The sequence below is a fragment of the Columba livia genome, chromosome 17 (genome assembly GCF_036013475.1).
Source record: "Columba livia isolate bColLiv1 breed racing homer chromosome 17, bColLiv1.pat.W.v2, whole genome shotgun sequence".
In the NCBI taxonomy this organism is placed as follows: domain Eukaryota; kingdom Metazoa; phylum Chordata; class Aves; order Columbiformes; family Columbidae; genus Columba; species Columba livia.
In genome coordinates this window covers 14,207,503-14,234,720 of record NC_088618.1, presented here as the reverse complement: position 1 = coordinate 14,234,720, position 27,218 = coordinate 14,207,503, and the positions used below count along the sequence as shown (strand labels likewise).

Genomic DNA, 27,218 nt, shown 5'->3' with positions numbered 1-27,218 from the left:
GCTCTCAACAGACAAAAGGACAAGCACTGACAGCGGCACCAGTGCCCGGCCCCTCTTTGGGAAGCACACAGGAGATGTTGGGATCCTGAGGAGGGTCTGCCAAAGCCTGGTCTGCGACCAGACCCAGCCTGAACTAACCCCTCAGCCAAAGAGCGGTAATTAATGGTGTGTTCCGCTCACAGTCTAGGTTGCAAAACACTTCTCCGGATCATGACATTTATTTACCTGCCAGCCGCTTTTTCTCATACTTGGCCTGTTCTTCCCTGGAGAGCTCGTGGAAGGCTCGGGGTGCTCCCTCGGGGGACAGCGGAGGGAACTTCTCCGACTCCAGCTGCTGCTGGATGCGGTGATACTCGCTGCGGCTGGCGGGCACTGCGGAGAACGGCCATCAGTTCCGGGGGAGAAGCGGGAGTTTGTTTCCACCTCTGTGGGTTGGACAGCACGGTCCTTACTGCACTTACTGAACTCTCCCCTCCACTGCCAAGTCATCCGGCGCTGGCAGTTGGTACCCGGCTTGTTGAAGTCGCAGGCCGCGCACGTGGCCTCGTCCACCATGGCTGAGGGCTGGACACGACAGGAGACACGAGCGGTTAGAGGGGACAGCTCTGCAGCTCGGGCCAGAGCCGGTGCTGGGTGGCACAACTGCACAGGTGTGACCATCGGAGATGGTGCTCAATGAGTTCTCCCTTCTGGAGCCTTCCAGGAACACACAACCCACAGAAACAACAGCTGTTTTTGGGGAAGAGTCTTAGCTTAATAATTAGGTTGGTATGATTTTAACAACCAACCCTGCAATGATTCAGTTAATTAAAAACCCCTCAATTTCCAGAGCTCATCTTTGCCCTTAAGTAATAAATCATGATCAAGTAACTTGCCATAAAGCAGGCTTCCTAGTATACCAACCATTCTCAACTCTTCTGATAAACTAATGTCAGAATGTACGTGCATTCATTTAGAATTACAGGTTTGTGTTTGCAGCCAATCTATACAGATCCTAGAGGATCCCAACTTATACATACATATATATATATATACATATATATAAATGTAAAATATCTGAAGCTTTACTAAGTTTGGTTTTGAAGACTGGGATTCAGTGTCCTCAAAAGACAATGTTTAGGAACATCCATCCCCAGGAGATACACTGAGACTTGTTTCTGTCAATAAAGGAGTAAGAAAAAATCCAGAGAGGGGAATCCAAAGGAGCATCCCAGGAACATCTGGGACAGCCCAGGATGGACCACAGCCCGCCCTCCTCGCTTAATTATGCTGTAGCTCAGCCTCTGTGGACCTGGCATCCACAGCAGCTGGACTGAATTTCACAGCCAGGCTTATCTGATCGCCCTGCCCTGAGCTGAAACCTCAGCCCTTGCTGTTAAGGGGATCCAATGAGAGGGACCACCAAGGTCATCTGAAAGATAAACTAGGAGAGGCCAGGTTGGTGTTACACACCTGCAACCTGTTGGTCAGAATGATGTTGGGGTACATGGCCCCCACGTCTAGGTGGTAGATAAGGGGACACTCAATTCTGTTTGGAACATCCTTCAGGGAATTCAGTTTGACCTTGATTTCATCACAAACCTGTGTCAAGACAAAAAGATGGGAAACTCAGGAAGGAGTTAATGAGTCAAATACTTGTGAGTTCGGCCCTTTACTCCTGCACAGGAACATCTGCCACCGACTGGGGAAGAATTTGAAGGATCAAAGGAGCAGCATCGGGGACTCCTCAGCCACCAGTACTTTGGGTTTTGTTTTGGATGTCCCAGGTAGGCATTATGTGTAGGGGTACGTAGAAGGTGAGAGCAGCTACTTCCTAAAGGTTACTCAACTGAGTACCTTTTCAGTGCAAATAGGTTAATGGAGACAACAGCAAGGACCAGAAGTCCCCCGTCAGTAACTGATGATGCCCTCTGAGAAAGTCCAGACTCGCCTCTGGAGAGGGGCGACCTGCACTTTGATAAGCAGGGAACAAGAGGAACATGAGTATCTGGGGTATCTGAGGAGTTTGCCTTCTCACTAAATCCCTTCCCAGCACTCTGAGCTTTGCTCCTGGTTGAACCCGCAAAGGGGAAAGCAGGAACCGCGTCCCGCAGCCGGGGCAGAGACTCTGGGCTGTGGGCTGGGCTGCTGGAAGCGGTGGCTGCTTGCAACATCCCTTAACACCACCTGCCCTGCAGGTGCCCATAGATGGGCTTCTTGGTCTCTCTCCACAGAGCATAAAGTAAACCCGAAGGGGCAATTTAAAGCTGCAGCCCCAGCCTGGCAGCTCAGCCCGCCCTGCCAAGCCCAGCTGTGCCGTGGGCAACGTACCTCCTGGAAGTTGGTGACTTGATCCAGCGGCAAACCCTCCTCCTCCTCGATGGCGTGCCGCAGCGTCTTCTCCACGTGCTGCACCAGAAAGTCGAAGGCCGCAGGATTCTGCAGGGGCGTGGGACAGCACTGACACCACGGGCAGCCGTCCGGGCTGCCGGCGCCTGCCCCACTGCCCGTGTCCCTGCCTGACCCGGGAGCTCCAAGCACGGCCCTTGAGGCACGGGCAGGGTCTAGACCACTGCCACCAGCTCGAGAAAATAAAAGCAACAAAGGGAACAGACAAGGGCAGCTGGTTGCCTTTGTGTTTGGTAGTACAGCACCTCTTGGCTGCTGCAAGGGTCCAAAGATTCACACTTACTCCCAATCCTTTTATACACCAGCGCATGCTCCCCATGATCATTCACTAGACAATATCCACCAAAACGTCCCACACTAAGTGTGACGCGTAGCACGGCAGAGAGCGAACCCACCTCTGAAAACGTAAGAGTCCATGAGCACAACGCAGGTGTACAGGGCAAGGGGCAGGCCATAGAGACAGCAGCGGGGACCAAAATAGGGGAAAAAAGCTCAGGAAGGGTTCTGAAGAAGCTTAGTTTGGGTATGAGAAGGACAGAGGGAGGACAGGACCCCAAGGGACAGAGACATATCTTCCAAGAACCACTGGCTCAACATCAACCCCAAACCCGCACTTGGCCGCTCTCCCTCGCTGTCAGCAAGGTCCGGGTGTGCCCTGCCTCCCCTGCAGTACCAGGGACACTTGTTGTCCCAGTGAAGCGCAGGTGGCCGCTCGGCCTCCTCCCGTCCCTTCCCACGCAGCTCAGGTGCTCCAGGTCTCCTGACATATGCCAGGGACAGCCCAAGCCCAGCAGGGACACACAGGAGAGGGTGACACGGAGGAGGGCCATTCCTCCCCACCACGCTCACGAGGACGGAGCAGCTGCGCGGTCCCTTACCATTTTGAAGCGGCAGGGGATGTCACTGCGGAAAACCCCAGATTCCAGCGCTTCCACGTGGCCTCCCACGTACGTCTCCGAGTCCAGCACGTGGCCATCTTCTGTAAGTTTATTGAATTCCTGCTCCTGCTTGTTGGGGAAGATGATGTTGGCATGATAGGCCTGAACCATCAGCAGCGCCTCACAGAGCGTCCCAGATCCTTTTCTTAACACCTGCAGGAGAGACATCAAAGCTGGTTTTAAACTCAAAAAGAGTAGATTTAGATTAGACATAAGGAAGAAATTATTTACTATGAGGGTGGTGACCCTGGAACAGGCTGCCCAGAGAAGCTGTGGATGCCCCATCTCTGGAAAAGTTCATGGGCAGGCTGGATGCAACTTTGGCCAACCTGGTCTGGGTGAAGATGTCCCTGCTCGTGGCAAGGGGGGGTCGGACTAGATGACCTTTGAAGGTCCCTTCCAACCCCAACCATCCTGTGATTCAGCAAGAAGTGCTGTACCAGCGCTGGTGGGATCAGACTGGCTTTACAGCCACATCAGTGACCCGGACATCTTCAGCGGGTGACACACAGGTGACCGCGCAGTGGGCAGTGCTGCAGCCCATGGCAAGGATGATGGGAACAGGTGAAGAACCGACTTCTTTGTATTGGCCAGGAGGAGAGCAGGCTATGGATGGCACAAAGACCTCCAGACTCTGCTGCCACCATCTCCTGACACTACTCTACTGTCGAACACCTTTGTAAGATAAAACAAAGGGGGACAGACTGACATTTCCTACATGCTTCACACAGCTTCCTAACCATCCTCCCTTCAGCTGACAGCAGCCATCAGGAGACCCAGCTTTACATGACCACAACTGCAAGTAAACTTGGCTGAGCACGGAGCAGCCCCTGTGCTGCCAGCCCTCAGGTCCCTTGTTCTTAGGCACCTCTCTCAAAACACCCCAGGGCTGTGGAGAGAGAGGAGTAGCCTCCAAATCCACCCTCTCTCCTTGGTATGAATGGGGAAGTGCCCAGGCAGTGGAAATCAGGTGTGTGGCCAGAGTGTCCCGCAGCACCGGAGACGCGGCTGCTCACCTGGCAAAGAAATCACCGTTTCAGGAGCGCACCCACCTCATCAGGCTCCATGGGAATGATGGTGCACAAGGCGAAAATGAAAGGATGCACGTACTTCATATACATGTAATAGGTAGCAACTGCATCGGACACTGAATAGGTGGCCAGGGTCTGTCAGGGAAGGGTGAGAGGCAAATTAATACAAATCACATGTGATAGAGTAGCTCAATTGCAACACTTTTTCATTGCTTCCTGCCGGACACACTTGTATCAGCGAGAAGAAAGGGAAAGTGTATTTGTCCATGTCCTAGGATGTAAAGAACTATCTGTTTGCTTCTGAGGACATCCTGCTCTAGCTCTAATTACACAGCAACACGTCAGCTTTGAAAGAGAAGAAATGCTTGGAGCAATAAGCCTGTTTCTCGTCCCTCCAGCAAGTCACGACTCTGTGGTGTTTCTGATTCAGGTGGTGCCTGCCCTCTCACATTGATGTAAATAAATACAGCAAATACACAGTGCACTGCCAGTGCTAAAACCACTTCAAAGAAATCCTGTTCTTTCTCCCCACAAGCTCAAGTGCTTCTATGGCATTGGCAATTTGCAGAAACAAATTGAGTTACTTCCTCAAAAGAACCATTTTATAACACTTGAACTTAAGGATTGCATCCTATTGCAGCTGCTCTAGGCTTTTTTCCCAAGTGCTCGGAGGAGACACAGTGCAGGGAGGGAATACCTGAGGCTCCTCCGTAGCCATCCGGCACATCTCTTCAGGGTCCAGCTCCACTGGGTCGTAACCCAGTTTTGCTTTAGCCGCTGCTTTCAGGTTATGACTTCCCACGGGGAGGTAACTGTCTCTCTTCACCCACCTGGGCAGAATCACAAAAATAGCAGTTTGGGTGGAGACGCCAGCCCTGCCCTTCAAAAAGGGGCTCAGGTTTGTAAACAGGACCTCGATCGCAAAGGGGAACTCGCACCGAGGAGAGCCGAGCATCCAAGCGCAGTGGAGTAAGAGGCTGCCCAGCTTTCGGCATCCTGCATCTCTACCAAGGCACTTAAATCCCAGCCAGGGCAAACCCCGCTATCATACCATCACCGCTGCTCAGAATTACCACCTTCCAGCTCCCTCAGGGGCTTTAAGATAACGCATTTAACCACTGGAGGAGACACCACCAGGGCAGGACAGCCAGCCACTCTCCCCAGTCCAGACGCTGCTCCAGCGGAGGAAACCCGGATATAAACCCCAGCTTCTCCCTCCCGTGCACATACAACATGTCCTTTCCTCTTCCGGCTGTGCCGGGAGGCTGTCGGGTTAGGATACGGTCCCTTCCAATGGCCTGATCGTATCCCACCCTCTCTCTGCTCCCCCAGATCAGAGCCTGAACGCCCCAGGACCGTCACTGTGAGGGCGAGCGGCAGCCCCGACAGCCCTTCAGGGAAAGGCCTGGCAGGTTCCGCGGTACGCGGAGTGCCGAGGGGAAGCAGCACGGTCAAAGAAACGGGCTGCCCTTCCAGCCTGGGGAGGCGCGACTCAGGAAAGCTTCCAACAGACAGAAGCAGGACAGTATCCAAATACAACTGTAGGTAAATTCAAGAGATAAAGACGCAGTTATAGGGTAGCAGGGCAGCATTTGGTACCTTAGGCAGTCCATATGGATGCACTGGGTTGCTTTGTACTCTCCCTGGCTGTCCTTCTGAAACCCAATTTCCTGATACATATTAATTCCATGAGCTGCTGCTCTTGCTTCCACAAAGGGCCTGGGAATAGAGGTGACACAAAGAGAAGGAACAGAACCATGTGGTGGTTTAACCCCCGGCGGCAGCTGGGCCCCACATCACCGCCCCGCAGCGGGACGAGGGGGAGAACCAGAAAACTCAGGGGTGGAGATAAAGACAGTCTAACGAAGCAAAAGCTGTGTGTGGAAGCAAAGCAAAGCAAGGGATTCAACCACCACGTCCCATGAGCAGGCAGGTGTTTTGCCATCTCCAGGAAAGCCAGGCTCTGTCATGCTTAATGGTTACTTGGGAAGACAAACACCATAACCCTGAATGTCCCCCATTTTCTCCTTTTTCACCCAGTTTTATTTCTGAGTGTGACATCCTACGGTCTGGAACATCCCTTGTGTCAGCTGGGGTCACCTGTCCCTCCCAGCTCCTTGTGTACCCCCAGCCCACTCACTGGTGGGTCGGAGTGAGGAGCAGGAAGGGCCTTGACGCTGTGTGAGCTCTGCTCAGCAGTCACTGAACACCCCTGTGCTACCAACACTGTTTCCAGCACAAAGCCAAAACACAGCCCCACACTCACCGCTATGAAGAAAATTATCTCTACCCCAGCCAAAACCAGCACAAACAGCCATTTCCCTTCATCTCCAACAATGCTTTCACAACTGCTTTGTCACAAGCCACCCAAAGAATTTTTCTTGCCATTTATCCATGATATCTGGCCAAGGGGAAAACTTCATGCAAGATGGAATTGCAGCATGACCCAAGGGACAAAGCTTCTTGCTTCCTCCCTGCACCAGAAGGTGGAGGCACATGGTCGCTCTCCCTTTGCCTCCCCAAGGTTTGCCTGAGCCCCTCTCCCCATATCCTCCAGGTCTCTTTTGACCCTCTCCTTGCTCTCCCAAGACTGGGCTCCTCCATACACGCACACTGGCACATGGACAAGGGTTTAAAGCAGCTCAGCCAAGCAGATGGGACTCTACAGAAGCTCATACTTCCTTGCCAATGACCACAGGGTTTGGTGAGGTGCCCAGGCTGGCAGTTTGGCATGGACCACACAGCATCACCACAAGGAGGATGAGGCTGGTACCTGATGCTGCCCCACAGCTCAGGTGACATTAATCTTGCCAGATTCATTTTAATTCCTGATTTTACCAGTCAAAGAAGTCTCCGTTGTACGTGACAATGACAGTGGGTTTGGTTTCCTGGACATGTTCAAACCACCTCTGGATTAAATGAGCCTAGAAGAAAGAGTAGAAAAGATACATATATAAAGTAGTTTCCTCTCCTCTACAGTGAGGTGGTGGATACCATACGTTTACTCCACCCTTCCCCTCTCTTCCACATCTAGCCCAAAGCTCATGTCTCTGACCCTCATTCCCAAGCAATCAAAGCGTGACCAGTCCTGCCAGACCCCCCACGTTCCCCAGAGAGGCAGCCTACCAAGTGATTATCTGTTTGGCCAAGAAGAGCCCCAGGCAGGTAAAAAGTCTGCTGGGCAGAAGTGACTTACTTCATCTGGTTCATTAAAGACGCAAAATGGACCCTCATACTCCGGCTTGGGAGTAAACTCAAAGTCTTCAATATCCTCAGAGACGATCTCCCTGTTTGTGATCAGGTAGCCCTAGGGAGGCAACAAAAAGGCAGTTAGGAGGACTTGGCTTGCTGGCAACCCCAAAATGCTGTCCAAACGATAGGATGTTCTCCTCTTGAAAGCCAGAGCTTCTGTCAAGCAGGAACACTCTTTGGGAGTCATCTGCTGAACCAGCACTGGCCATGGGTTAAGGAGGCCATGGGGAGACAACATGGGACAGCAGAGTTGTCCCTGTGCTCTCCAGGTTACTTCTGCTCTCTCAGAGGAGCATTGGCAACCTGAGCTGGGTACCACAAAAACACATATCACAGAATGCCCTGAGTTGGAATGCACCCACAAGGATCATCAAGTCCAACTCCTATCCCTACGTAGAACAACCCCAAAATTCACACCGTGTGTCTGAAGGTGTTGTCCGATTGCTTCCTGCATCACTCAGACTTCAGTCCACACCGAGCAGCCCAAAGCAAGGCAACCCGGAGTGAGGTGACGCGCTGCTCTGCCCCCCAGCTCCGCTGCCAGAGCGTGGAGAAAACCACTCTGGTGTCCCTTACCTGCCCGTCAATCATGTAGGAGATCATCATGATCTGGTCTGTCTCAGCATCGGGAAACTTCAAAGGGAGTTTTGTAGTTTCAATGTCAAAGGCGAGAACGACAGGATCCTGAGCAGGACCAAATCCATTAGAAAATATTCTGAAGCTGATTTGAAGTTAAAGAGGCATTCCCATTGAGGCCAGTGCTACCCCAGCAAGCAAAACAGATCCTCCCCGGTAATAATTTTACTGCTTTATCAACTCAAAATCACTACCCAAGCCCAGAAAAAAGCTTTTCCCTTGAGCACCAGCGTGACACCAACAGTGCATCAGAAACCAGCTCCTCGGGGCGGACACACGAGCCCTGCCCCGGGCAGACGCTCACCGGCCGCTCCACCAGGTCGTCTTGGCGGGTGATTTCGGGGGGGTAGGTGCTGCCCCGGTATCGCACGTTGTACCAGTGGGCCTGTGGAGAGAGGGGGTGGCAGTGCCTCACGGGGGGGCCAGCTCCCTGCACCCCTTCTGTTCGGCTGCTGGGGACAGAGCTGCACCAATTAAATGCAGCCCAGAAGAAAGGCTCAAACTGCGGCTGTATATCAATCATTTAACTTTTCACAGAATCACAGAATCGACTGGGTTGGAAAAGACCTCAGAGATCATCGAGTCCAACCCTTGGTCCAACTCCAGTCCGTTTACTAGATCATGGCACTAAGTGCCATGTCCAATCTCAGTTTAAAAACCTCTAGGGACGGCGAGTCAATTTAACTTTTCTGCACGTCATTAACTAAAGAGAAGGTCCAGCAGTGTGGGACTAAGCTTTGCACATGAACTCACAGTCACTGACACCTTTGCAAAGGTCCTGCAGGAAAAATGTTTCTGCCCCGCCTGCATTGAGGAGCAGGGCAGCAGGAAAGAGAAGCTCTCCCAGCTTCCCCGCTCGTTACTCACCACGTGGATCTTCAGGTCAATGGAGACGCGAACATGGTAGGGAACGTCGTACTCCCGCATATCCACGATGTTGTCCATCTGGCTGGCAACCTTTCTGGAGGCGCCTTCCTCGTCCGTGCTCAGGCTGCCTCCGCTCAGAGCGCTGCAAGGCACAGAGCGAAGCAGCCGCCTTACTGGAGCGCACGTCGGGCTCGGCTGCGAGGGACAGCCCCGCAGCACCGGTGACGCGCGGCAGCAGGAGTCAGCGGCCGCACGAGAAGGAGAAACGCTTCTCGCTGGGACAGACAGCACGCGTGGTCCTTCCGCTGCCTGGAAGTTCACCTCTTCCAATGCTCTGAGCTGTGTCTGCCCAGCGGCACACACAGCAAAACACACACGTGCCTGCGTAACGAAGGTTCTTACACCATTGGATTCATACATATGGTAATGAGTCTAAACATAATGAGGGCAACCTGGGAAGCACTCTGAACAGGGATGGTATGCCTTCCAGGTGAGCAGGGAGCACTCATCTGGTTTGATTCTTCCTCAAATTTCAGCTGAAATCAGACTTCTGGGTCAGGAAACCAAAGAGAGGAGTGAATTTTTAATGTGTATATTCTGGTTGACTTTAAAAACAAAGTTTCTTATTTTTTTTCTGCCTGCTTCCAATCTTGTAAACAAGTACCTGGTTTTTTATTCCAAGTGAAAACACTTGTTGGGCTTTTTTCCCCTTTAGCCACAGCTAGAAGTGAGGTTGCACAGCACCCCTCAGCATCCTTTCTTGGGGGACAGGGACTCTATCTGACCCACAGACAGAGGTACCACCACAGCACAGCGCATCCCTAAGGCTCTGGGGCCTCTTGATGTGCAGCACTGAGCTGAAAGAACCACCTTGGAGATGGGTGGCAGGGAGGAATAGCTGGGGTCAGATCCCAGGCAGGGCAGCACCTCTCTGAGGACAGTTAAGAAATAATCAAGGGACCCTAATAATTAACACGAGGGACCAATTGGCTGCCTTGAGGAGAGCTCCCACCTCGACAGCATGGACGTGTAGACATCGCTCGCCTGGTCTCGCTCTTTGTTTTTCCTCACAGCAGGAGAGATCTCCTTCCGCACCTTCACCAAGTCCTCCACCGTGTTGAAGGACAGCTTGATGTAGTTCCTCTTCAGGCCCACCAAGTGGTTTGGCTGCAAAGCAGCAAGACAATGCCAGCTCAGGGGGGATGAGCAGTGAGCGGTGGACACCATAAGAGTGGGAGGGGAAGGCAGACTAGACTGAGGAAGGTGGAAAAACTGGCCAAGACCAACATCCCAACGGGCAGGAGAGTCAAGCACTAAGAAGAGACTCTGGTGGGCACATCAGGGAAGAGCATAAGAGCTGCACAGCAAGGGCCCAGCCAGCCCAGGCAGGACCATGAGCAGGATTCACCCGGGAAAGAGGAGGAAGAGCAGGTCAAGGATGAGCAGCACCCCCTCCTGCGGTACCCTCTCCTCCTCCAACCATTCTTTAATTCCTGCAGTTAAACATTTTGAACATGCTGCGAATCAGCTGATGTGCTCAAGGAGAGGAATGTACTTCCTACCGATAAGCAATTAGCCATAACTAACCCGCTGCTGCTAAGCGCCACAAGCAGCACTGGGAGACTGAAGTCAAGCACGCTGTTTCCCTTCACTACTCACTCGCTTCCTAATTCACTAGCATTTGTGCAAGGTCCAAAAAAAATATGCTACTCAAGAGCACAGAGGGCAGAAGAATACAGACCAGGTCTAAGTCTTCTTTAGGGACAGTTTCCAGCTTCGCAATCTTCCCTTGGAACTTCTTGGAGAGGAATGAGGACACTTCTCGCTCGCAGCCCTGCCAAGAGACCCTGGGGCTGAGCAGAGCAGCTCTGTCCCTTGGGAAAAGGTGGTTCCAAAGCAGGATGCCCAGGAGGCCTTGAGGTCCCCAGGGACCTGCTCTGCCCTTCCCTGGGGACCTCAGCCCTCCCAGGGTCCCCTTCTCACCTTGTGGGTGGCGATGTAGAAGTAGGGCTTGTAGGGCAGGGCCACCTAGGAGAGAGCAGGTGGGTCACAGCAGGAGGCCCCCTTTGTGGGACCCTGCACCTCATCCAGCCCCCCCAGGGACCCACCTTGAAACGGCTCCCGTCCTCCTGGATGAAGTAGTAATCCACAGCGCTCACCGACCGCCGGTCCTCGTCCAGCACCTCCGTCTGCCCACGGACACCACGGACTCAGCAGGATCCCTCCGTGAGACCCCCCCCGGGCCCTACCAGGGTCCCTCCACAGGATCTCCCTACCGGGGGCCTCCCTGAGCTACTCTCCCGTGCCCCGATGGTTGGCTGCTCGTCCCCGACCCGGTCCGGTCCGTACCGGGTGCATGTTGATGAGCCAGCCCGTCCGCTCGCCGGGCTCCGCTGGCCGCTCGAAGCCGAACAGCGCGTCCAGCCGGTCCGTGCGCTGCGATCGTTCCAGGCGCTTGAGAGCGGACAGTGCGGGGCCATCGTCCCTGCCAGACGCCGTGCCGTCAGGCCCCGCCGCCGGCTCCCGGGGCCCGCCCGCCCGCCGGCCCCGACGCGCTGCCTCGGGGTCTCCGCCACCGCCGCCCCGCAGCGCCATCCCCGGCCCGGCTCAGCCCGGCCCGGCTCAGCCCGGCTCAGCCCAGCCCGGCTCGGCTCGGCTCGGCTCGGCTCAGCACGTCCCGCCGCCGCGGAAGGAATATCCCGCGCTGCACCCGGTTCCCGCGAGAGGGAACCCCGCCCCGCCCCACGATGAGAGAACCAATCAGAGAACAATCCAGCGAACGCCGCGGCACCTCCAGCCAATAGTGGAGAGAAGCGCCCCGGCGCGCCCCGCCCTGCCGGTTCCGGAGCCGCCCGGGCCGAGCGGGAGAGGCGTCCGCGCTGCTCCAGGTCTGCGTTGGCGGCAGCTGCTGCCTCTCCGGCCTGCAAACCTGACAGCCCCGCGGTGGAAGAGCGGTACAGCGCACTGTGCGTGTGTGCAGACCCGTAACGGCATGGCCGCCTCCCGCCCCCCCCGCCGGGATCCCACTGCCCGGGCGCTTGGACACCGGGAACCCGGGGTCCCTGTCCAGGGTGGGGATGTGGCTGCCCCGTTCCCCTTTGTGGATTCAGCCAGCAGCGAAGACAAGCACATATCCCGGACACACCCCCGTGCACACTCAGACACAGAACACACAGACAGCCACGGGCAGGCGCTGCCGTCATCCGCACCCACACGCGGGACCCACATCACACACCAGCCCCGTTCCCTCCTCTCGTGGTGGCAGAGGTGGGAGGTCACTAGTGCGGCACACACGCGCTTTAGGGTTCCCCAAGCACCGATGTGGCCCCTCTGTCCCGCCAGCTCCCCGACCTGGACCCCAGCCCTCAGACACACCCCACGGGCCATTGAGTCACCAGCTGGTCCGGCTTGAATTTTGCTGGTGAACGCACAGGCGCAGCTCCTGCACACCTGGTTTTGGGGGATACTCTCGCCCCCACCAGACACACAGGCTGTGCCACACGGTCCAGCCCCAGCTGCATGGAGCCCTAATTCGCCTCACTCCAGTGCCCCCAGTAGCTAGTTTTTGGGACACCATTACCCAAAGACCCCCACTCCCTCTCGCAGATCACACCTGAGCCCCTGACGCACACGTGGGTCTCACCAGTTACTGGCACGTGGTCCTTGAAGCACAAGGGGTAGAGAGGATGATGATGCAGAGAAATAGTTAAGAAAACATTTAATGAGAAATATAAATATAGGACAGACTGTGGTAACCAGGCACAGGGCTCAGCCAGACCGGACCCGGTTTCTACCTGAGTGGCCCCTGTTCTTCACCTTCCTGCCCGCCCCCACTTTGTTCTCCTGGTTCCCTGGCAGATGCGTTCCCACCCCACCCGAGAGCAACGGAAACCTCCAGGTTGATGGACCCTTATGGTCATGCACACGTCCCTTGGTCGACAGACAAGGCCTTTGACCAATGAGGCACCTTGGTTGAGAGACGCTTCTGGACAACTCCCATAAGTGGCCACAGCTCAGATTCCACCAGGGTGTAAATGGAGCTACTGAACCCCCTTTGAGTTGCTGTGCTGGGAGCAGTGGGTATGCAGTTCAAGACTCTCCTCCTTGGACTAGCTGTCTAAGGAATGTTCCCCGGGGACTGATACACCTCAGCTACCTGGTAAGCGATCATCTGGGTGCCCCTGAGAGTCCTCACTGTGACACAGAATGGGAAGATGTGCAATTTGAATTATTACTCTAGAGTTTTGGGATCTGATCCCCTTGAGTTTGAGTTGGTTGTGTAGTAATTGAACTCATCCCTGACCCTTAACAGGGCAGAGACACGCTCTTATGTCATGTTTCTGCAGCGATGTGCTCTCCAGGTGTGCAAAAGAAGGAACAAATATAGACCAATAGTTCAGTGTCCCTTCCACCCCACAAAGTCACAGAGCATGTCGTGGGGGCCATTTCACAGAAGACTCCCTGCAAGTTACTTTGAGCATCCAGAAGTTGTTGTCTCTGCTTCGGCAACTGAATTTCACCTGAGTTTGACCCAAAAAATCTCTGCTGAGATCCTGGACACCAGAGCAGACTGCTCCTGCCCTGGCTGGCCCATTCAGCAGCAGCAGGATGTGATCGGTGAAGGCATCCACATGATCCTGAAAGCAACTGATCTTATAGATGAGAAGAAAGTGATTTAAAATTAACCTGTTGGCTTGCTTTGAATGTAGAGCAGCTGCTATTGAGTCAGACTTTCCCTGAAGAGCCACAGACTTTTGTTCTCTTTGCTATTTTCTGGGGTTTCTTTGGGAGGTGCTCCTTCTCCTGGCTGCTGCAGGGGTCAGGCTGCTTGTTTGGCCCTTCAGTGAATTTGGGTCATTTGGGTAAAGTAGGCTGGAGGGAAATGAGTGCAAGGTTTGATGTTGATAGGGGTTCACATCAACACCCGTGGCTTGCTGTGTCTTGCGCATGAGAACAAGGCGGTGCAGACAGCTGTGCATGGAAATGCAGCTCCCCTCTTCCAGCTGCCGGAGATGTCCCTGGACGCTGAGGATGGGGAGGCTGAGCTGGAGGTCGCCGTTGTGATGGAAACTCCTGTGCTGGCAGCTGCCTGCAGCTTCTGGAGAGGCCGAGCCCTGTCTCAGGGGGCACACAGGTCTGAGGTATTGGCACTGGCTTAGGAACCAAGGTCTCTTATTCCAGCAGCTTCTCACCAGTGGTTGGTGTGGCACTAGTTGTCCACCGCTGGCAACCGGGTGGTTCAGAAGGCTTCTTGTTGCTTTGCACCATGGATTTTCCCTTGAAAGATCAGGATTCAGGTGCTGGTAAACCTGACTGCCCTTCCATTGCTCCTCTAAGCTGAAGAATGGCAGCAAAAGCAGCCTGCTGTCCTTGGCCTAGGTGGACTTCTCCAGGTCTGCGATGAGGTAGGGGTCTTTTATCTGGAGGATCTGGTAGAGCTGCTCCTGGGCCTTCAGCCCTTTCTTCTTAACGAGGTCCAGCAAAACTCGGTTCTTCCTCTTATTTGTATCTTGTCCTTGCAACTCCTCTTCTTCATCACTGTTGATGACATTTGCATCCCGTAAGTGTTGCAGAATGGTGGGGAGCTGCCTCATCCTGGAGCAAAGCTCAGCCTGGTGCTTCTTCACAAAGGCTGCACCTAGCAGACACCAAGCCCAAGTTACTGTCCTGCATGCAGCCAGGCAGCCGCGGGTCAGTGCCACACTGCGGTACGTGAAACCCTGAGCCAGCAGACACCATGGCTGTGCACCCTGTCCCACAGCCACGTGTCTGCATCCCTCCACCAGAACGGATGTGTACTGGCTGCAGCAGCAGTGGGAGCGCTGGAGGGAAAGCAAGAAAGAGGGCAGGAGCGTGAAGTCAGAGCTGGGGGAGGTGAGGTGGGTGGCAGCCCCGTTCAGCTGCCAGAAACTGTCCCCTCTGGGATTCCTACAGTGTCTGGGTGTGAAGCTGCTGTCCTGCCACCGCCCTGCAAGGTGTGGAGTTCCTAACTCAGAGCACAGGTCGCTCAAAGCTCTGAAATCTCACAGGACTGCAAGTGGCTTGTAAAGAAACAGAGCCTGGAAGGGCAGGCGATGGCAGTGGGTGCTGAGCAAGCCGTGGGTTGACGCAGGGCAGCGCTGCCCGTCCTCGCCTCCCAAGCCCACACCCAGTCCTCCTACGTGAGGCTGGAGTGAGCACCCAGAGGGCAACTCCCTGTAGAATTACAGGATGGTTTAGGTTGAAAGGACCTTCAAAGATCACCCAGTCCAATGCCCCACCATGGACAGGGTCATCTTTCATCAGATGAGGTAGCTCAGAGCTCCATCCAGCCTGACCTGGAACACTTCCCATGATGAGGCCTCCACAATTTCTCTGGGGAGCCTGTTCCAGTGTCTCAGCACCCTCAGCATAACAAATTTCTTCCTTTGTCCAATCCAAACTTGCCCTCTTTCAATTTACAGGCATTGCCCCTTGTCCTGTCCTTGCCCTTGTCTGCCACACAACTCTCCTGATGATCTTGAGCAGGTTGTAGGCCAGTGTGCTGACTCCACATGCATGGCAAGGAAGAAGACTAAGGCTAAGATGTCCAAGTTTGCATGGATCTGAGCCAGGTCTATCTGCCTCGACCTGCATCTTGGGTGCCTGCCTGGCGTCTTGGATCAGACCTTTCATTAGTAAGATGAGATGCAAGAGGTAATGATGAAGTGCTGTGGCCCTGGAGAAATTAGGCTGGGATAACAGCTGCAGAACTGCTGGGCAGCATGTTGTTGAAGCAAGTGTAAAGCAAAGCCCCTTGGTCAGAAACTCCTGGAGCTGCTGTCCCCTCTGCCAAGGCCTGGCTGCAGGCTGCTGCCCTGGGGCGTCTCTCCTGTGGAGAACCCTCCTGCTTGGCTGCAAGGCCCCGAGCTGGCTGTACAGGATGCGGCAGCTCTACCACGTAGCAGAAATACAAAAAACTATTATTTATGGACTGTGGACTGTAGCAGCTGCAGCTCATTCTCATGCCTGTCGCCAAAGCTGGCAAACCAGTTTCAAGGGTCACCTGCACTATGCCACTTCACCCACCACATGGCACGGAGCATGCAGCCAGCAATGTGGGGATAAAAGACTGAGGTTGCAGCTTTCAAGGCTTTTTGCCTAGAAACTATCAAAAGGATGGGTAAAGAGACTGATATCTGCTTAAAACCAGAGGATGTTGAGCTCCAAAAAATTGATTCAGACTCTGAAACACTGTACTGACCTGAGATGGTCTTGGAGGCATGGTCAAGAAGATTAATGTCACCTGAAAGAAAAGAGAGAGATCACTGAATGTCCCATCACTGAGATCATAGAATCATGGAGTCATAGAATGTCCTGAGTTGGCAGGGACCCAGAAGGATCATCGAGTCCATCTCATGTCCCTGCACAGGACAAGCCCACAGTTCATACCGTGTGTCTGAGGACATTGTCCAATAGCTTCTTGAACACTGTCAGGCTTGGGGCCACGTGAAGTTAATGGCATGTGTGGTGTCTGCTGAGCCAAGCAGGCAGCAGCTGAGCAGAGAGATGTGGAGATTAGGAACGTGCGGCTCTGGAGCTGGGTGCACCTCTGTCCCCCCAGGAGACACAAGAAGACGAGACTTGGCACCTGCCCTCGCTAACACTGCTGCTTCTGCCTCCATCAGGTGATAGGACAAGAGGAAATGGTTTCAAGTTGCGCTGAGGGAGGTTTAGATTGGATATTAGGAAAAAATTCTTCCTGGAAAGGGCTGTTGGGCATTGGAACAGGCTGCCCAGGGCAGTGGTGGAGTCACCATCCCTGGAGGGGTTTGAAAGGTGTTTAGAAGAGGTTCCTGGGGACATGGTTTAGTACCAGATCTAGGTTACGGTTGGACTCGATGATCCTGAGTGTCTCTTCAAAATGATTCTATGATTCTGTGAGCATCGTCTGTCCTGACCAAAGTTCTGCATGAGACCCAGGTCAGTACAGTCAGCCCTAGAGCAGAGTAGCTGCAGGCAATGGCCTCTGGGTGCCACAAGAGAGCAGTGCCCACTCCACCAGCGGCATCGCTGCGTGCTGCAATCCTGACGCAGCTGGAAGCAGAGATGCGAGATGAAGGCAGACAGTGGTCCCTCTGGCCTTGCCCTGACCTGTGGGCTCTGGGTGTTGTTTTACACACTGGAGTCACACCCAGGAAAATCTGGGAGACTAGTGCTGCCTGGAAAACTATTTTTTAAGACCCTGATATTCACCACAATTTTGGTATGCTCCATCCCTCCTCGGCATTGCACAGTGGTTGCACAGGTAAGTCTGTGGGTGTCTATTATGTTAATGGACTTTAAAGAATAGGTCAGATTTCTGTGCAAACCGTAGCCAAGAGAACAGAGCGACCCTGATAGTATTGTCATGCTCTCTTCATCCCCAACGTCTGAAACTCCACATTAAACCTGAAGCTCTGGTCTGCTGACATTGGGGTGTCCTTTCAGGTCCCTGCTCTGCAGCAGCCAGTTGCTGCATATGCAGAGTTTGCTTTCCCTGCAGGACACCTGGACAACTGTGACCACACAATGCGTGAGGTCTGCTTGGGTGGTGTGGTACCCCTGCTTTTGAGGTGAGTGAGCCCCCAGGTGGACCTGCTGTTCCTACCTGATCTCAGTGATGCCCTCCAGACCTCGGTGCCACTGCGTGTGTCTGTCATAAGGAAACTCATTTCCTCAACCATGTTCCTGATGTAGATCTCGACAAAGAGTTGCTGTTCTTTTGGACTCTTGTAGCAAAATGGCAATTCTGTCTGCAAAGGTAGAAGCAAGTTGAGTCTGTCTCTCCATGGGAGCTGCAGTGAATTCACATACATCATCCTGTGTTTTCTGGCCATACCAGCAAGAGGAAAGACAAGGGAAGGTGCACATGTCAGGGCTTTGCTCTGCTGCCAATGTCACAAATTGTGGTTGGAAGGGACCCCTGAAGTGTCTTACCTGACCTGCCTCGCAAAGATGGGCCAATGTCCAGTCTGGATGTGCTCAGCTGGGTGTTTGTCTAGCTGAGTACGGAGAGGCTCAAAGAGCAGAGATTCACCCCCTTCTCACTTTCTCTGACAGCTGCATCTCCACTGAGTGATAAAAGATTCTATAAGATTGAGCCTGAACTTCCCAGGTTGCAACTTATGGCTTTTAGTGCTTTTATCTGACATTGCCGAGAGCTTGGCTCTGTTGCCTTTACAACTGCTTGTCAAGACAGAGTCCCCAGCTGCTACCTGGTCATTTGGGAGGTGGGAAAACCAAACCCTACCTTGTTATTCACGTATTTAAGACTATCTGTCAATTAAGCTGGAGACCCCGCTTTGGGGCTTTGGGGTGGGCTCTGTGCTCTTTCTGGGGATGTGTATCATGAGACACCTTTGCCAGTTGTAACCAGTACAGCTCCCTGCACCTCTGGCTCTGAGACCAAGTGACACAGATTCTGGTAGCAGAACATGGCTGAGGACAGACACTTCTTGTATTTACTGCTTCATTGAAGAAAAACAAAAAAAGGAACAGTCACACTTACATCAGGTGTTATCTCTACGAATCTTGTACTGGTCACCCGATAAGAGCAACCGAAGAACAGAGGATTAAATGGAGGAGGCTTGGGAATAAGTTTTGAATTCCAGTTCCTTTCTTGTTTCTCAACAGCCTGTAAACATCAAGTGTCAGTTTTAAAAGAGGAGAAAAGAAAACGCTGTGAACTGCAGGCAGCCCTCGGAAAGTCAAGAGGAGAAGAGAGCGACCCGGTCAGAACAGAGCACGGGGCGAGTGTTCCAGGCAGAGCTGTGCTTCAGGGGCCGGGCAGCTCCGCTGGGCGCGGGCAGGACCGGGGGCAGGTGCCGCGCTGTGGCTCTGGGAGAGGCAAGGGCTTGTGCACAGCAGAACGGCTGGTACGCAGCCACCTATTGCTGTGCCTGGCAGTGGCCAGCAAGTCCTGCATCTGCTCTGTGCTGCAGAGCACCCTGTGCCACGGCTTCGGCTGTGCCAGGACAGGCTGTCCCAGCCGAAAACACAGAGAGTGGTTCCTGGAGCGTCTGGGAGAGAGTGGGGGAGGCAGGAGCAAGGATGCTCCTCCTGTGGGAGATGGGGGCACAGGACTGTATGTAAACCAGAGTGTGGTGGCAGAAAAGTGGAGGCATCTCTGGCTATCAAACCCAGTCCCTGGTGCTGCAGCCACCCAGATATCATCCATTTTTAACACAGTCAAGCTCACTCTGCCTTACCTGCTTCACAGAGTTGTCATCTGGGATGAGGTAGAGGTGAAGAGTTGTGTCTGCAGCACTGAGCTGGTGGAAGATCAGCACCAAGGAGTGCATAGGGAATGAATTTAGGGTTGAACGTAACCTCCTCCAAAGCACCCCGAGCAGTGAGAAGCTGGGATTCTCCAGGACAGCAGAGAAGGCAATCAGTCTTGTTGGTCTCTGCAGGGTCATCTTCCCAGATTCAAAATGGGCAATGAAGCACAGGTTGGTATCTATGTCTTCTGCAAGAGACAGAAAAGGCAACAAGGTTCTGTTTGTTCACCCTGGCAACTTACCAGGCTGCCTCCTTCTCTTGGAGGCTTTAGCATCAGAAAGAAGACAAGTGCACACATAGGATGACATGCTTAGCTGTTGGTCCCATGTGTGCCCTGGTCTCCTGGGTTTAGCAGAGGGTCACAGGCCTTTGGCATTGTTCCTGTGGGCTCAGAAAACTGCAAATCTGAAGGTGGCTGCTTGGACCTGTGAAAATTGTCGGACTGCATCCGTGCAGCCTCCTGCGTGCAAGCATCACACCAACACGTACCAGCGAGCAGACGGTCGCTGGGTGCCCAGTCACTCTAGTTTTTGATCACCAGAGCAGCCTGAATAACCTGAGGTGCCATCCCGAGGGATCAGCGGGTCAGAGAGCTCTGCTGATTCCCAGTCACTGGGATAGTCTCTGGCGCACACTTTGCTATTAACCTGACAGATTAATATAATTACAGCATTGTGCATAGCACGGCTGTGTCAGTGAAGAGTGCATAGAGACACTTTTTGGCCAGCACGGCTGCACTTGCCAGGCCCTGGGCGGGACATGAAACCCAGTGACGAGAAACGGCTCAGTTTTGGAAGAGGACACGAATTTGGCAGGAAGAGTCCCTCAGCCAGCACAGCCGGGGCCTGTGTCAGAGCCCCCCGCACGGGGCACTGGGACTCATCTGTGTGCCCGGCAGCCCAGCACCTTCTCTGCTCATTAGCAGCGGCTCATTAAGAGCAGTGCAGGGCACAGGACCCAGATCCAAGCCTTGTGGCTTCTCCTGCTGCCTGGCTGAAAATGGACGATTTCAATCTACTTATTCTCCTGCTTAGGCCAGCTCTGGCCTAGTCCATCCCACTACGGGGTGGTCCAGCCTGTGGGGGGGCACAGCCGGCCAGCTCCTGTCCTGCTGGAGCAGAGCAGGGGTGGCCATTGGCATCCACAGCGGCCACAGGGGCAAAGGGCTGAGCAACTCTCCAGGGGAGCCCAGGGGCTGATCTGCAGCTGGGCTGGACAGTGCCCAGGGGTCATCATGGCAGCTGGGAGGAGAGGTGGGTGAGGAGGGGCAGGTGGTGTGGAGCAGGAGCTGGGGAAGGGACCACTGCAAAGGCTTGAGAGAAAGTGAGGGAAGGATGAAGGACCCAAAGCAAAGCAGAGGAATACGAGGGAGTACAGGGGACCTTGGAGGGAAGGGAGAATTTGGCCCTTTCTGGACAGACGTCCCTCTGCAGGGAACCAGAGACGTCCCTGAGCAGATGGTGGCTTTGGAAACGCGGGTCCCTGCGGCTGCCGTACCTGCCAGGCAGATGAAATGGGGGAGATGCACCGCCCGCACGATGCCGGGCTGCACCACGATGTGGAACAGGGGTCCGGCGGGCACCCACGTTTCCTGGTCATCCCTGCTGAGGTGCTGGGTCCAGGTGGCGTATCTGTAGGTGACGGTCACTGCTGACTTCACCTCGAAGCTGAGGCCGGTGATGGAGCACCGGAAGATGCCTTCACCAGGGAGGTGTGCTCTGCAGGTGAGAGGAACGACAGGCTCATGCCACCTGGCACAGGGCTTTGGAAGGTGCTCCCGCTACACCCAACAGCTCTTACTGGTACATGGTCTTCCCAGAGCCTCGGGTTATCTTTGGTGTCACTTCTGGAAGTACCTGCAACACAAGTGTGGCCAGTTTGGGACTGAAACGGGTGTTGCACACTGGGTGCTGCTTGCAGGAGGCGTGCAGGGGTTTACAGCAAAACACGATGCTGCTTGGCATGGGAGCTGGAGCCTCACAAGCAGCAGCAGGAGAGCAGCAGCTGCTCCCTGGTGCCCGGAAAGTCATCACCCCAGCAGTGAAGAGCCCAGAAAAATCATTGACTGGCAAGTCCTCTGCCCCGGGATGTGAAACAAGCACTGGCCCTGTCTGAGGCTTACGACCCCTTTACTGCAGATCCCTGTAGCAGTGCCCAAGAGAAATCCTGCGTGCAGGCACAGCCGGGAGGACTGAACCCTTTGCCCCACGTTGGTAGATGGCACTGGGGTGGGGGAGGCATGGGTGTGTCACCCACTGCTTTTTAGGATGCATTTTGCAAATGAGAATTCCAGCTAGGAAAGTTTCTGTCTGCTGAGAGAGAGACAATATTGTTAACTGATGACTTTCTTGTGGGTAAAGCCTGGGGTTGTTCTCTCTCTGCCATGGTGCATCAGCAGAGAGGTCAGTGGCCACAGGCAGATGAGATGTTTAGCAGCCAGAATAAATTTGGGATGGAATCAAGTGGTATTTGTTGTCTCACAAACTGGAAAACTGGAGAGCATGTGCTGAGTTAGCATAGCAAAAGAGGCCGGACTCTTTTGGAGGATGCAGCGCTGCGGCAAACAACAGGTTTGAAGGCAGACTCGGGCTCCCAGCTGAGAGCCAGGGCCAGTCCCTGCTGTGCCATTTCCCTTGGCAAAGCCCTTACCTCCCCTGTGCAGCTCCTGCACGTTCCCTGCGGTGATGAGCCCAGGTTCATCGACGGAAAGCTCGCCTGCAGAGGGAACATAGGGGGAAGCGCTGACAAGCTGTCTTTGTCCCCTCCAGCTGTGCTTGCGCGCTGTGCCCACCTGGCCTGCCAGCAGGGAGAGGTCCCTGTCCTGGGACCAGGGGCAGCACCCACCGGCTCCTGCCCCCCACAGCGGTTCTGCAGTGGTGATGGGCAGCACCGGACCCTCCATGCTCAGGACCGGCTGTGAGCCCCTGTGCTGCAGCCATGCCTTCCTCCCCAGCCCCGCGATGCTCCTCACTGCGGCACAACAGCCTCGGGCACCCTGTCCCACCAGAACTCACCTCTGCGCTCCCCGAGCCCTTGGCTGGCAGAGATTCATGAGGGTCTGCCACCAGCTTCCGTAGGTCTAAGTTTTTGAATGGAACAACAAGAAGACATTGTCATTTTTTGCCTCATGTTTTGAGAGAAGAAGCCATCCGCAAGCGGGTTTCACCCAGCCTTCCTTATCCCATTAGCCACATTGGTCCCCTTGTGTGGCTCCTACATCTACTGCAACTTCGACATTTTCCTACATGAATCATGGCAGGGGTTTGCTCACCAAAATGCCGTGGCTTGATGTCCATCCCTTGCAGATGTATAGGTCCATGATCTTTGTACCAGGGCATGGCCTTACCTGGAAGCTGACTTTCGACAGCTGGACTACCACCACCTCGCACTGCAACAGCAACACAAAGCAGAGCAGAGCTCAGGAGCCAGGCCGTGTCCAGAGGAGTATCCCTTCCTCTGCCCGTCTTCTCCCAAATCTTGATGCCTTTGCTATGAAAGCTGTTCCTGTGGGTCTGAGCCCACTCACACCGAGCAGCTGGGCACCAGGAATCCCAGCCAGCAGCCTGGCCCAGGAGGGCAGCGCACTGCGGGGCTGAGGACACGCTGCCAGGGCGCACTCCTGAATCCCTCCCATCTGCCCTACAGAGACCAGATTTCTTGCTCAGCTTCCAGAAGCAAAGTGCTTCTTCACCCCCCTGCCAGGTGCCTCCCTGGGCCCTCGCCTTTCTCCCAGCTTGCAGTGCCAGTGTGCTCCTGCAGCTCCCTGGTGCACACACGGCTGCAGCCGCCTTGCCCCTTCCCTCCTGCCCACAGCCATGGCCAGGTCCTCTCCTTGGGGGACACTCGATCTGTACCTGCTGCACCTCTCCCGCCTCCAGACAGATCCTCTCGCACCTCCCTCCAGCCACCCTGTACTTACATCTTCTTAGACAGAACACCGTGCAGTCAGGTTTGATTTCATAGTATCGCAGAGTCAGGTCCCGATTCATACATTGTTGATTGTAGATCACACGTGCTGTTTCAGGGCCCAGGGAGGAGTCCTGTGCACTCAGCTTGACCTGAAGGTCCTGCACGGTGTCATCTAGAGACACTTGCACTGCAAGATTTTGGCCAGACAAAGTCTTCACGAAGATGCGGAACTCTGCAGGGCTGTCGGCCGTGGGCTGCTGCTCCGCCATGGCGCCTCTTCCAGCTGCTGCACAGGATCCGAGGCTCCGGCTCCGTCACTTCCCCAGAAATCGAAAGCACCGGGTGATGTCAGGGCTGAGCCGCTGCCAAAGCTCCTTCCCGCCTCAGCTGAGCGCTTCTCCTCCTGCCCACAGCCCCTGCCTGCTCGGTCTCTTTCCCTGCCTGCACCGGGCTCTCTGCCCTGGGCTGCTGCATCCACACAACCTCTGTCCCTTGTTGTCTTCTCTCTCCCCTTCTCCCCCACCAGGCTCATGCTCCAGCCTTTCCTTGCCCGGGGAAGGCTGTGCAGGGCTGTGCAGCCAAGGGCAGAGCTTTTTGCCAAGGGACCAGGGCAGCAGAGTCTTGGATCCAGGCTGGCAAGCAGGTCTGGGGTTGGCACAGGGTCCCCCGCTGGTTCACTGGTCACCGCAGCACCTGCCCTTCCCCTTCTCCCCAGCACACCCCTGCCCCACTTTCCTGCCAGCCCTGGCCAGCTGGGGAGGATGTGGCTCTGCCTGCCTGGGGCTGCGGGGGGCCAGCCTGTCCCCACCTCCACTGCAGTGGTGTGGGGGTGCAGTTAATTTGGGGGTGGTGGGATGTGCAGGGCTGCAGGTTGCCAGCTCCCTGACTACTGCAGGGCTGCAGGGAGCCAAGGGTGGGCAGCACGGTGGGCAGGTGGCTGGCACGACTGGTGTGGCTCTGTCAGCCCCCAGGGAGGCAGCGCTGTCCCCCTGGGGGCAGACTCACAGCCCCAGGATGCTTGAGCACCCTGCCCCGCACCCCAGGGTGCCCGTGCAGTCCAGGAGCCAGGCAGGAGCAGCAGGACCTGCCGGCGACATTCAGGGCTCCCCCTGCCCTGGCAGACGGGCAGCAAGGACATTTCAGTGTCTGACCCTGCAGTCCAGGCAGAGCCCGGTGGGGGAGCAGAGTCAGGGTGAGGGACTCAGTGCCTGGAGCCCAGGGCAGCACTCCAAGCAATGACGATGAGCCGCGCACTGACCAGCTGCTCTGCAGTATTCATGGGGAGGGGAGGACCTGCGGCCACCCGTTGGGACTGGGCTGCCCACATGCCCTGTCCTCACGAGTGCTGGCCCTGGCTCAGTCACCCCATTGCAGGCAGACCCACGTCCAGCGCTGTTCCTGGGACAGAGCAGCCGCATGGTGCTGCTGGTGACCACATCCCTGCCCTGGAGACACTTGCTCGGCCCTGTAGGGTGCAGTGAAACAGCCCCAACTCTTGTACACTCGTCGTTTCAGTGGAGCCTGAGTGTCCGTGGCCTGCCAATAGAGCTTGCTGTTGGGAGAACTCCCTGCAAAGCAATTTATCGATTCCTTCCAAGGCCAAATCCTTGCTGTTTGCTTGGCAGCTGCGTGGCAGTGCTTTTGCACAACAGAGTTCAAAAATCCTGCTTGCCGGGTATGGAAACGGAAGTGGCTGTTGGCTGTCACGTGTTTCTGCTGCCAGGTGCAGTGTCCCATGGGATGAGCTCTGCACCGAGCCCCAGGCAGGCACAGCACCGTATGTGGGGATGCTCCTGCTCCGCTTGCCCGCAGACGTACCCAGTGCTCTTGCTGTCATTTCTCCTGCTTTAAAACTGAGGCAGCTCCAGCTCTCGCAAGGCTGTGGAGGGATGTGGCTTCCTGGAGCTCCTACATTTGCAGGCTACATTTGAGGGTAGTTTTATAACAGCAGTGAAATCTGCAGCTGAACAGCCCAGTTAAGCCTCGTGTCTCATTGGGAGCAGGGAGCAAGGACCTAAAGCTGTGTATGAGAGGGCAGTGAACCAGCTGGACAACCTCGCAGATTCATATACTCAGAGTCTCTAAGACAGCCGCGACCCAAGAGAATCTGTACGTGGGGGAGAAAAAGCCTTCCACTGTATCCAAGGTTGTCTCAAAAGTCATAGAAGGAAAAGAAAAGATGTATTTGGGGCACGCAGTAAGAAAAGGCACACAGAGATGCTGAGAGTCTGCCAAACAGTGTGATGGAGAAGGAAAAGAGTGGAGTGGGGAGCAGAGGAACGTGCCAGGCACGGGGAGGGGGAGTAGATCCCTGTCCGCATAGGGGAGAGCAGAGACGAGAATCCAGCGGGGAAATGTCGAAGTGACCAGGGAAAGGACGGGACGGGTCATTTCCAGGAGGGCAGAAGTAACCGCGGTTGCAGGCGGTGGTGCCCAGCCCTGCTGGACGGAGAGGGAGCAAAAATGCCTCTTTGCGTGCCCGGGGCCAGCGTGGCCACCCGCGGGACTAGCGGGATGGGGGCGGCGGGGACACCCGCTCCCCGCTGCGGTCCCGTGTCCCGGGCGGACGCCCCGCCCCGCCCCGCCCGGGGGCGGCCGCGCTCCCGCCGGCGCGCCGGCATCGCCGCTGCTGCCCAGGTAAGCGCGGGGGCGGCGGGTCCCGGCCCGGGGCTGGTGGAGCGGGGGCGCTCCTGGTGCGGGGCCGCTGGCCGCAGCTGCCGAGGCCCCATCCGCGCCGGGGGACGGGGCGGGGGATCGGGCGGGCGGATCGGGCATCCGCCGGTGCCCCGCAGGAGCGGGGATGCCGGGGGCGAGGAGGCTCCTCTGCAGCCGGAGCTGCCGGCAGGGCCGGGCCGGGCCGGGCGAGCGGTGGCCGGTGGCCGCCGCAGCGCTGCGGGAGCGCCGCTTATTTTCGCATCTCGCGTGAGATGCAGCAATTGCCTAAAAAATCAAAGCAGAGCGACAGCGATTGCGATCGGGGAGAAGAAGCCGCGTTTCTCCTGAACCTCCAGGTTTGGGTCCCTGTCTCCCCCCCGCCCCCTCCACGTGTCCTCCAAGTTTGTTTGTCCCTGGTTTGGGGGACTGTGAATCCACCCGGGCAAACAGCCCCGGTGTCCCGGACCGGCAGCTGGGGGACTGGCGAAACGCAGACAGTCCATGCAATACTTGCAGGTGTAAAGCTGCCTTTGCGTGGGTGCCTGGGGAAATGATATCAGCAAAGTGTGGGTAACCTCACGGGCTCCTCTGAGAGGGAACGTCAGTCTCCTGGTGCGGTGGATGGAGATTTGGTGGTGGTGTGCTTTAGCTGTTACTATTGGAAAACATCACCCTAATAAACTCCTTCTGCACTGCTTGCAGCTTCTATAGGGAACCCGGCTTTTACTTTTTCCATCGTGAACTGGCAGCAATAGGCAGCAAGAGGAAGGACTTGGCTGCCTGTAGTAGAGAGATTGAGAATTAAAATTCTTTTGCTTTGTGAAATGTTTTGATTTTTGCATCAAGCAGTCTGCGCCTGGGGAGAATTTTCAGCATTCGCACTTTTTATTGGTGTACCTTTGAGATCTGAACAAAGTCTCGTGTTTGATTGTTAATTTCAGAATATTTCCTATGCAGTTTGCAGAGGATGTGTTTGGAGGGGTGGCAAAGACACCGCTGCTGAATGAGCCTTTAACCTGGAGCCTATAAATTGCTGAAGCAGCAGCCAGTAAAACAATTGTGGCTAATTGTAGTCTGACATAGTGTTCCCGTCGGGCTTCTTTTCAGGAGCTGGTGGGGCACACTGAACAGCAGCTTTGTAGCTCTCTGTGCTGCTGCTGACACAAACTGCCGGTGACAAGGTGACAAGGTGAAGTGCACCAGGACACGTCCCTCTTTGTCTTCTGTGAGACAGGGCCATGCAGACAGTGGGGCTGTGAAC

The 27,218-nt window shown here is 55.3% G+C and overlaps 3 protein-coding genes across 10 annotated transcripts in view; 1 reads left to right on the top strand and 2 right to left on the bottom strand.

Annotated features, from left to right (window-relative positions):
• POLE (DNA polymerase epsilon, catalytic subunit) overlaps positions 1-11,798 on the bottom strand; it is a 30,030-nt gene extending 18,232 nt beyond the window's left edge. Inside the window, exons 1-18 of the mRNA XM_065034004.1 lie at positions 11,462-11,798; positions 11,221-11,301; positions 11,096-11,140; positions 10,854-10,946; positions 10,125-10,279; positions 9,113-9,254; positions 8,550-8,630; positions 8,186-8,293; positions 7,554-7,664; positions 7,196-7,281; positions 5,957-6,076; positions 5,055-5,187; positions 4,379-4,492; positions 3,267-3,479; positions 2,311-2,418; positions 1,453-1,581; positions 462-564; positions 226-372 (exon numbers count right to left, since the gene is read on the bottom strand). Of these exons, the coding sequence (XP_064890076.1) occupies positions 226-372; positions 462-564; positions 1,453-1,581; positions 2,311-2,418; positions 3,267-3,479; positions 4,379-4,492; positions 5,055-5,187; positions 5,957-6,076; positions 7,196-7,281; positions 7,554-7,664; positions 8,186-8,293; positions 8,550-8,630; positions 9,113-9,254; positions 10,125-10,279; positions 10,854-10,946; positions 11,096-11,140; positions 11,221-11,301; positions 11,462-11,707 (2,215 nt within the window). The 5' untranslated portion in view covers positions 11,708-11,798. The remainder of the gene's footprint in view (positions 1-225; positions 373-461; positions 565-1,452; positions 1,582-2,310; positions 2,419-3,266; positions 3,480-4,378; positions 4,493-5,054; positions 5,188-5,956; positions 6,077-7,195; positions 7,282-7,553; positions 7,665-8,185; positions 8,294-8,549; positions 8,631-9,112; positions 9,255-10,124; positions 10,280-10,853; positions 10,947-11,095; positions 11,141-11,220; positions 11,302-11,461) is intronic.
• A 1,015-nt stretch (positions 11,799-12,813) lies between these two features.
• LOC102096673 (caspase recruitment domain-containing protein 8) lies at positions 12,814-24,048 on the bottom strand. Of its 2 annotated transcripts, none has more exons than XM_005502899.3 (11): positions 23,313-24,048; positions 22,665-22,781; positions 22,408-22,472; positions 22,043-22,108; positions 21,194-21,249; positions 20,891-21,111; positions 19,321-19,580; positions 18,621-18,746; positions 17,721-17,865; positions 16,335-16,376; positions 12,814-14,750 (listed from the first exon to the last, which is right to left on the bottom strand). In XM_005502899.3, exons 1-11 carry the CDS (start codon positions 23,569-23,571, stop codon positions 14,488-14,490), a joined length of 1,620 nt encoding a protein of 539 aa, XP_005502956.2. In that variant the 5' UTR covers positions 23,572-24,048; the 3' UTR covers positions 12,814-14,487. The 2 variants fall into 2 exon arrangements, with proteins under 2 accessions (XP_005502956.2, XP_013222578.2); XM_013367124.3 differs by having other exon boundaries at positions 14,324-14,650.
• Positions 24,049-25,789: 1,741 nt separating this feature from the next.
• Positions 25,790-27,218, top strand: part of AIFM3 (apoptosis inducing factor mitochondria associated 3) — a 49,014-nt gene continuing 47,585 nt past the window's right edge. For 2 of the 7 annotated variants that reach the window (XM_065033992.1, XM_065033991.1), the window contains exon 1: positions 25,800-25,939. The gene's annotated coding sequence lies outside the window, so the exon portion shown is untranslated. Of the gene's footprint in view, positions 25,940-26,026; positions 26,314-27,218 lie in introns of those variants that run through there. The other 5 variants (XM_065033994.1, XM_065033995.1, XM_065033988.1 and 2 more) reach the window with 5 other exon arrangements.